This window comes from Nelumbo nucifera, chromosome 2 (genome assembly GCF_055504915.1).
Source record: "Nelumbo nucifera cultivar China Antique chromosome 2, China Antique-T2T, whole genome shotgun sequence".
NCBI classification, from domain to species: domain Eukaryota; kingdom Viridiplantae; phylum Streptophyta; class Magnoliopsida; order Proteales; family Nelumbonaceae; genus Nelumbo; species Nelumbo nucifera.
Window position 1 is genome coordinate 20356635 of NC_142650.1, and position 10285 is coordinate 20366919.

The 10285-nt window shown below is 36.3% G+C and overlaps 1 protein-coding gene across 1 annotated transcript; it reads left to right on the top strand.

The window, feature by feature from the left end:
• Positions 1-5034: 5034 nt before the first annotated feature.
• Positions 5035-5364, top strand: LOC104595418 (auxin-responsive protein SAUR23-like). The gene has a single exon (XM_010256150.1). It carries the CDS (start codon positions 5035-5037, stop codon positions 5362-5364), a length of 330 nt encoding a protein of 109 aa, XP_010254452.1.
• The last annotated feature ends 4921 nt before the right edge of the window (positions 5365-10285 follow it).

Below are 10285 nucleotides of genomic sequence, written 5' to 3' on the forward strand. Positions count from 1 at the left end.
CCAGTCCTTGCAAAGTTCCCCAATTTTCTTGTCATTGAGCAATGATTTTGGGGCAATGTAAGTCTTGCCCAATATGGTTCAGTGAATATTGGCGATGACCCAGTAGTTCAGTTGGTCACTTATTTCTTATCCCTCCGTTTGAAAGGTGCGCCGAAGGACGGGGCTCTCTGCATTATGATTTCACTGATTTGTGAATGCCGGTGGGGGTACATGCATACATCCCTGCCACTACCGATCCACATTCACTAATCCCGCGCCCCTATGGGGCCAAAGCCGCATCACCTCTGTTTTTCATCAATGGATGATCCAAAAAAAAGGTTCCGTTTCCACCTCTGTTTTTCATAAAAAATATTTTTTATTTATATCAAAGTTTTAGAAACCGACTGGAAATGATGTTTGGACCGTCTGGTTCGAATGGATGGCCTATTTTAATTAAAAAAATAAAAATAATTAAAATAAAAAATGACCAAAACCCATTGAATGGATTAACTGTATCGATGGTTTGACTGTTCGGGTCAATTGTTGAATGATTCACTGGGTTGAATGGCCAAAACCATTCAACGATTTTTGGCGAAACAGAATCAGTTGCAAACCAAATGGTTCTATCATCTGGGTCAACCGTGGTTCGAGAATTCTGATTTATATTAGTGACTAGTGAGTGAGTTGATAGGTTGGCACTGTAATGAATAATGAGTTGCACCACCGAACCGACACGACTGAGGTTACGTGAAGTAAAACTGTAAATACTAAATAGTACTGTACGATTGTACAGACATGTTACATCATCAAACTGAAAAATGCCACCTGTGCCATTAATCTCATGGGTTCTCTACTTTTTTTATTTTTTTGTCAGTAATTTTCTCCCAACTTCCAGACAAAAAGACTCCTACGCTCTTTGTTTTAATTCAGGGAAAGATAAAACAGGTAGGGTCAGGGTTGTAACCAATGAAAGCAAATTCCTTGGATTATCACTTTGCATAAATGCAACCATTTCTTAATCAGAGCATACAAAAGCTAAGTTTTACTTGCTTTGTATGAGACTATGAGTATGACTCATCATGCTGTATGAGGATTGCTCTCTTAACTTGTTATATATACGCAATAAGTTGCAGTTTTGTGTGATAACTTGCAACAGAAATCTGTGAATTAATGGTGAATTTGAGTCATGAGCTTGGGAGTTGATTCATAGAGAAACAGATAAAACATAATACGGTACAATAACTGTGAGTCACTTTGGACAGTCTCTTTATAATTTTGCTCAGAGTGGAGGGTCAGTAGGCAAATCTTTAAGCAACCCATTTGTCGATATCCTTGCACATTGACACTCTTATATAGCATTTTACTTTCTCTAAAACAAGGATGAAATGCATTAATCGGTGGCAACAAGAAGATAGCTCAGAGAAGGATGAAGAAGAAGAAGTTGCAGGTACTGTATTTTCTCTCTTCCTCCCGGGTCTAAATTAATTCATTGAAATGAGCAAGCTAGCATTTACCCCAATGCTCGACTCGGTCTGTCTACATTTAAAATTTTAGATGTTTATGTAGTGGTCACTTTTGATGCTTTCAAATTTAGGGTTTGAGTCCTTTGAATTTGACTATCTAGATGAACCCTGAAAAATGGATGGCCTGGATCGAACACTTATATATGGAAGGATAATTTGCTCAAGAGCATAGTGTCTGTAAGACAGGATATACTTTGGATTAGCCACTTCAATTGTTCCGTTTTCCCAATCTCCCACTAGACAGTAGACACTTCACCTTGCAATGCCAATCCTTGGATCTTCAAATCATTTAATTTGAGAGCAGTGGTAGTGTGACAATGAACATCGTAAGATGTAAGAAATTTCATCCCCTAATGAGTTGCTATATCATTCATACAAACAATCAGAAGGAGTTTCGGAGTTCATTCAGAGTCCTGGGTGGGACCCACCAATTATATTAAGATAAAAATGATAAATACAAGAAAGGAGCAAAATCAATAAATTTATTGCCCTAATCTTTTAAGTTTTAATTATACACTTGTGGTTTAGAGCATTTGATGGGGGTTTATAACAAACAGAAAAGAAAAGAAAACAAAGCACTACAGGGATCTGGACTAATAGGAATGTCACCTTCTCCTACCCTATCACAAGTCCTTTTCATTTTCCATGCATGCGCTTTTTACAATGTATCCATAGATACATGGCCATGAAGTATAGCTCATATCTCTTGTTTGTATCATGAAAAGAGCTTAGAGCTTCTTCTTTCTCCATCTCCATCTCCATCTCCATCTCCATGGAGAGAGAGAGAGAGAGCATCAATGTTTTCTTTTCCGTTTGGTTGCTGAGAAAGGGGTGGATGAAAAACGAATATATATATATTTTTTTCTCAGTTTTGCATCCAGTGTTTGTTTTTCAAGAAAGAGTATACTCAAAATTCGTCATCCTGTGTTTGTTTTCTGAGAAAATTTAATTAGAAACTTGTTATCACAAGCTCGGTAAAATCCAATTTTAGTCGGTAAAAATTGGCAGAAAAAAAGGGGCTAAAATCAAGTTTAACTGATGGAAGCCAAATTTAACGGTTGATGCTAACAAAAATTACAGATCTGGAGTACTGACGCTAAATTGAAAGCATATGTCTATCGATATAGAACAATGATGCGTTGAACACTAGATCAGCCACTTGCCGACGACGGAAAAATGATTTGGACGACTAGGGATGGAGGGGCAAGATAGTGGGATTTGAAGGGAGAACAAATCAATGAAAGAATACAAAAATGGTGCAAAAACGAATAGAAATCATGAGAGAATGCTAGATCTATGCTTACCATCGCAAGAAATCGCCGGAGAACTGACCGTTGGATGGGGTGTAAGTAGGAGTGGTGTTCTCTAAAAGCCTCGATAAAATTTTCTCACAAACTACACTCGGTTTTCTTTTCTCGGCGGGGTCTCACTGTTTTGGTGTGACCCCGTATACTCGCTTTTGGGGTCCTAGCTTATCCCATTTCTTTTGTTTCCAATCTTAACGTTTCTTTCAAAACAAACAATATTCGGTGAAGATGCTTCCCTTCTCGTCACTTTCTCGCAAACCAAACGTATTATTAGGTGGGGGTGGTGGAATGGACCCCTGGCCTCCTGCTCCTTCCCTGTCAAATTGTAACAAGTTGCAGCTGCATGCTTTATTTATAAGGATAAGGATAATTTACACAAAATCCAGTGTTTTTTTTTTTGGTACAAACAAATAAAATAAACTCGTTAAATGATGCATGATGCATCAATAAAGCAAGACAGTGGGGGAAATCTCGTTTGAGTATAGCCACAAGCTAGCCCATAGATAGAGGCTGATACAGACCAATACTACTCACCAACACTCTATATATGTCTTAGTTGCATCAAACCATCTAATCGGTCAATGAACCCCAAGAGGGTATTATATATATTGTTTTCTACATGACATCTCATGGACAAAAAGCCAATTTTGAGATGAATTAAGAACTAACGCATCTTACGTGGATTTGTGTTAGAAATTAGAACCAACCAACATATCTCCCAATCTCCAACCGTAGGGATGTCTGTCCTTCATTCATAGAGCATCACAAAAGTCTTTCAAACTACAGATGTATGTCTCCATAAATTATTAATACCAAAATCTTCCCATCTTTTAAGATATATATATTTTTTTTTGGTGCAGCAAAAGCATGGAATTGGGCTCACCATATTGCTTAATTATACAGCAAAGAAATCAATGTCTACCAAATTAAAGAGAAGACGAAGATGTGAAACTATGGATCAAATCCGTATCCTTGTTTGAATATTGCTGGTATCCGTATGACCACAGCTATACCTAAAAAGGATTTGACGACGAATGCATGCACCTCTCCAAGTCCAAGGGTTCATTTATATAGAATTATAGATAGATATCTTCAGCTTCTTATCCCATTGACCAGAAGGTATATATATATATGAAATTTCCTTTACCCAACACTGAGACCCCCCCGCCATCAGTGGTCCTTTTCCAACTCTTAAGGAAAGCATTACCATCCTTGGTTTTCTGTGAGCTCATTACAAAAACCAGGGATGGTGTTTTCAATTTTGACCTATCTTTCTGATTAATGTATTACCTCAGTTATTAATTGTCTACTGCAACAATTAATTAACAGACAATTTATTAATTTAAGAACATGTTGGTTTCAGAAAAAGAAAATGGGTCGTCGTAGTACCAAGCTAGAGATCATTTGAGGATTCGTACGTGAACCCTCTATACCCCAGATAGTTGGGATAAGACTTTTTTGAGTTACACTCGGAGATTATTCTTTATTATTATTACTATTATTATTTTTTTCCTGAGAAAAAGAAACAACAACATTTCTGGTCCATATTGCTTGACAAATCAGTACTAAACCAGATCAAAATTAACAACCATTTTATGTTTTTATTTTTACTCAGTTAATTCTAATAATTTTCAATCCCACCGGTTTAATTCAAACTATATACATTGATCTCTTGCAGTACTGCTTATCTCTGCTAGCCTTGATTATTCAGGAAATTAAAATTTCCAATTTCATCATTTATTTCTTGTTTTGTGAGTGATCAGACATAGATGCAGTTATTCAAAGCAATTAAATAAGGCGCAGATATAGGAAATTAATTTACTGCAAGTATCAAAATTTCATCCATTTGAATTCTTATATATTTCTGTTCATGCATGCTTATTAATATAGAGGGAGCTGGGATGTAGCTAGAATGGGAGTTGGCTCTCTGAAAAGTGAAAAGGGACATATCACGTTATGACAAACTGGCAACGCATAGTACGTAAGTAGAAGGGGGGGGGGAGGGGGTCAGTCACAGCCTCACAGGAGAAGGACTATCACCAGTCACCACTTGCATTAGCTAGCTGATCAACTCTTCTTCCTCTCCGTGCATCTATTTAAGTAGTAGTCCTTCACAATTGTTTTCTTCATGCATGGTACACAGGCCCAATATTGAATATTGAGCGAACTAGCATATTATTAATTCTTATCTGCTTAGGCTGAAGCACGCAGTACTAAGGAATAGAATGAGGGCTAGAGAGACCAAACCCAGCATTCTTAGGCTGAAGCACGCAGTAAGGAAGCTGCAGAGAGGTGTCCTCTCATCCCTGCTATCAAGAGGAGACAGCAGGATTGGAGATGTGAAGGAGGGTCATTTTGCAGTGCTCACAACAGGCGATGGGGAGCCAAGGAAGTTCTTTGTTGCATTGAGTTTTCTTGCTAATCCTGAGTTTGTGAAGCTGCTTGAAGAAGCCGAACGGGAGTTTGGGTTTGATCAGCAGGGTGTTCTCACTGTACCTTGTCAACCAAGTGAGCTCCTCAGGATCTTGTCGATGAGACGTTTTCGTGATGCATGATTTTAATTAGACCACCCTAATTATTGATATATAATTCTGTTTTTCTTGCTAAGATCGATGTAATAAGAAATCACCGATGAGTAACCATTGCATCGATCATAGCCTTTAGCAAATATATCTATAGGGATATATAACCTTTACTTAATTAATTTACTTGGTTTATTTTGATATATATCAGATGTAATTAAGAATTAAAGGAGAACATTTCTTTCTTTCTTTCTTTCTTTTTTTTATGAACCCAGAAAGTTTATTTGCTGGAAGGATTTCTATTACTGCTAAGTGCTAATATAATCCCATTGAATTTGCACATCTGGGCTAGCTGTGGCTGCATGAACTTCACTAAATCCTGTACTTGTTTCTTCTCTTTTCTTTCCTAATAACCAAAAAAAAAAAAGAACTTATCGACTAATTAATGCATTACTAATTTACTAATTTTCCTAAAATTAATGCAGATTGTTTTCCAATCTGCCATTGCTGTAGCAACGTCCAAACAAGTGGCTAAATATTGCACCGGGTAATATTTCCAATTCTCCACTGCTATCATAATCCGGAGGCTATATCTTATCAAATATCAATAAGCTAAGAGCAGACCAAACAGCCCAGAATCTTGGCTAGCTCGGTAGCTAATTAATGGAGAATGTTTTCAATTGGGTAATTGTGAAAGTATAGATGCATGGCATATTAATTGCTATGGCGCCGGCATCAATGTCCCATGTTCAATATATATATTATATAGGACTGGGTGTATTGGTTATAGGAATTGAACCATCTAAAAACAGCAGCAGCAGAAGAAGAATCATGGGCAACCCAAGTCTGATTATCATCATAATATTAATCTCATTTTCTTTCAAATTACCAAACACATCATAACATGCATTTTTGTGAAATTCCTTAAGAAAACCTTCTCTCAACTTTCTATTTCTTTCTTATTTTGTACATCAAACCAAAATGAAACAAAAAATATAATCGATCCCTGTTTAATGGGATAACTCATCAAATATTACAGATTTCCTCCAGTCAGATTTCGAATGAACTCCGGAAGGTGGAAGTAAAGAAAACCCAATTGGGGCCATTAATGCATGAACCACCTTATACAGGCGGTCTAATTAAGCCAAACAATCTGAAAAATATCATTTGTTCGCCAAAAAGATGTCTGCAATCAACGATGATTGGTCCTATCTCTATCTGCCATGAAATGGACTTCTCAAGGAGATGTTTTGTCCAATATATATAATGCCTCAGGAGGTCGGGCCCGGATGTAGTAGGCACCCTTAGGTAAGTACAATGAGTGAGCATAGCTGTGGGATTAATGTGCCTTTAATCCAAATGTTTTTTTTCTGTTAGAAATTATTCATCATTTTATTATCTTTGTTAAAATATTTAAAAAAAAAACAATGAAAATTATTCATCATTTCATCATTCAACTAGGTTTTCCTTTTTCATTGTTTTAATTTTTAATTATTTTGACAAAAATAATAAAATAATGAATAATTTCTGTCTAACAAAACAAAAATGTTTGGATGAAAGTCACATTAACTGGTACATGTGTCATATAACTATTATGTGCTCATTCATTATGTTAACCTAATGTGTCTATTACATCCGATTTGAAGCCTGTTCACCCAGGTGGCAATGGAGCAATATAACTATTGCACCAAGACCCACTCTCTCTCTCTCTCTCACACACACACACACATATATATATATATTATTAATTATATATAATATATGTATTTTTACTTTAGTTTCACTTTTTATATTAAAAATTAAAATTTGAGATAAAAAAATATATTTTTTAACAGCAAAGAAGAAAAGAGTGATTCTAATAGTATTTCAGTTTCAATTTTTAAAAAACTGACCGGTTTTTTCTGTTACTTACTATTTACAAATGCAACCCACTTACAAATGTACGATTGTCTATACTTAGAAGGCCATAGTTGAATTAACACTTTTTTTGATAATTTATTATTATATGTAATTTTGAATTGATTTATCTTCTATACTTCTGCCATGCGTGTGGGTTGGTCTTGTGTTTGATCTAGACTGTTCTTCGTATATAGGACTGGTACAAGATTGGCCATAATGTTCAATCCCCTAGTTCATGTCATCCATTTGCCCCACCTTGTATTATTGGTAGCTTTCACAAATCAATATTAACCATTCAAAGTTTCTAACTTTTTTTTTTTTTTTTTAACGAGAAACTTACTTCTGTAACCAAGGTTGCAGGAATCATCAATAACCACCAATCACAAATCATACAATCATGTAAGAGTTACCTATAAATTAAATACAGGGAGTAAATGCATGGTTCAGTTTGATTACATTAGGATATATAAAATAGTATAATAACAATAAACGTGTATTGTCAATTAGGCAAGCCTAACATCAAACTCCAAGCTCAAGTACGTAGTTACAGGACAAGCCAATGACTGAGGGTTAGGGTTGAATGAGTTTCAAACTCCTAGAAAAGTTGCTTTTATTTTGCACAGCATGGCATCTGGACTGATTTTTTTTTTCTTTTTTTCTAGAAGATGAGAAATCCAGCTGAGACCCTTTTTGAGTTCTAAACTAATTTGTCAGATTGAAGATTTCTTGGTCAATTTACGAATTCCCCTAAAGGTACACCCTTTGCATATATATTTTTAACAAGCATGTCGACCTATAAAGCTAGCTGCTAGAAGAATTGTTTCATCATGGGGCAAATTTTTTAAATTATCCTTATTGAATTATTTCATCATGGGGGCAAATTTTTTGAATTATCCTTACTGTTTAATTAATTGATTGATTATATCTTTATTATTTAATTATTGTCCTGCATCATTTTTACCCTTTCTAACAATTGTCATCATCGTTAAGTACTAATAGAAAAAAACAAAATATTAAATTTATCCTTTTTTATTATTCAAATTTTCAAAATAAAATCTAAATTTCACAAAGATAATAAACATATCCTGCCCTTGGCTTTTGCATATGAGAGATTGGTGTAGTTGGTAGATGGAGACGACAGAGATGGAGGCGGAAACGTAAACCGGGACAAAGATGGAGATCTCGTTTCTACACCTCTCGTTGGAAACAACTTCCCTATGTGGCATTGGGCAATGAAAAATTCTCTCTATGCCCAAAACAAATTTGTATTTGTGGATGGATCGTTATCAAAGCCACCTGAATCGGTACCAGAGGAAAGTGCCTGGATAAAGTGCAACTCAATGGTGGTTGCTTGGATATTCAATGCCCTTTCAATGTCCTGTCAAAGGAATTATACGACAATGTTGGTATTCATGTAAGAAAAAAAATAAAGGGGAGCAAATCAATCCTTAGTCTTGCAGAATCATACTAATATCATTCATGTACGAAGAACAAGAAGACATGTTGCACTCCAAAGAATATCATGTTGCAGTTATCAAGGAGGTTTAAACGTGCATACCTGTATCCATCACAGTAGTAGAAACCTTTGCGGAATGAGTGATGAATCAATGGTAGGTCGACCGTGGTTTTCCTCAATTAAATCTTCCTTCTTCCTTAGGTTTTCTTAGCTCTTGACTCTAATGGGGTAGAGCAAGAGGGCGGCTAGATGATTTAACATATTGGGAACCATAACCTAAGAGCCTTTATATTTTGACCTAATAGGATCCCATTAAGCCTATATGGGCCAAAATGTGGTATCCACTCATTAAGCCCCATACCCTTTTGTTGAAGTCTACGGGCTTTGCTTAAATGAATCACTTGATTTAGCCCACTTACAAGATAGCCCATCAATGCAATTGTTTCACTGAATACGTAAGCCCATTTAACAGAGATTAAAACCTAACAATCTCTCACTTGGGCTACATATGAGAATTGAAACAATTATATTGAAAGAATTCCTTATGTGTACACTTCTTATGCTAATTTCTTTAGACTTCTCCTTAGCTTCAATCTGGTCCATCTCCTGTACTAATATGAGACCATGACGGCATTCGCCACATATATGCGTGACTAAACCTTTCATGCTCACCATATCAATGCATTCAATGACATAGATAAAGTATGGATGAGTGGCATGGAAATTACATGCAATGTGATCTCAAAACACGCCTATTTCCAACTGGTTCAATTTTATTCTTTAGAGAGATCAATCAAAGTCACAAACATATTCAGAGATGTAGATGATGGAAAGAGTCATAAACTTTATTATGTGTAAATATAGACATGCAAACATGCCTTAATCCATAGTACATCCAAGAGAAAAAGAAAAGAAAACTCCCACTAAATCAAGGTATCATAAAACATGCCTATACCCATACGAGCAGTGTGCTCATGAAACACCTTAGGTAGCAATCCCTTGGTCAACGGATCCGCTATCATGGAGTTTGTTCCTATATGCTCTATGCAAATCTGACCACTCTGAACTCTTTCCTTAACAGATAGAAGCTTGATATCAATATGTTTCGACTTCAGAGAACTTCTGTTGTTGTTGGAATATAGAACTGTAGATTTATTGTCACACAATAACTTTAATGGCCTTTCAATGCCATTAACCACTCGCAGCCCCGTGACAAAGTTACGCAGCCATATCCCATGATTGGATGCCTCAAAGCAAGCTGTGAACTCTGCTGCCATAGTTGAAGGGGCTATGAGCGTTGTTTGGCACTTTTCCAAGATATAGCTCCTCCAGCTAACATGAAAACATAGCCCGAAGTGGATCGTTTGCTGTCTTGGCATCCCGCAAAATCAGAATCAGAATACCCAATGATCTCCAAACTGTCTGATTTCCTGTAGATTAACATGAAGTCCTTTGTTCTCTATAAATACCGCATGACCCGTTTGGCTGCTTTCCAATGATCCAGTCCTGGGTTACTCAAATATCTGCCCAACAGTCCCACTATAAATGCTATATCGGGACGGGTACAAACTTGAGCATACATCAGACTTCCTATAGCCG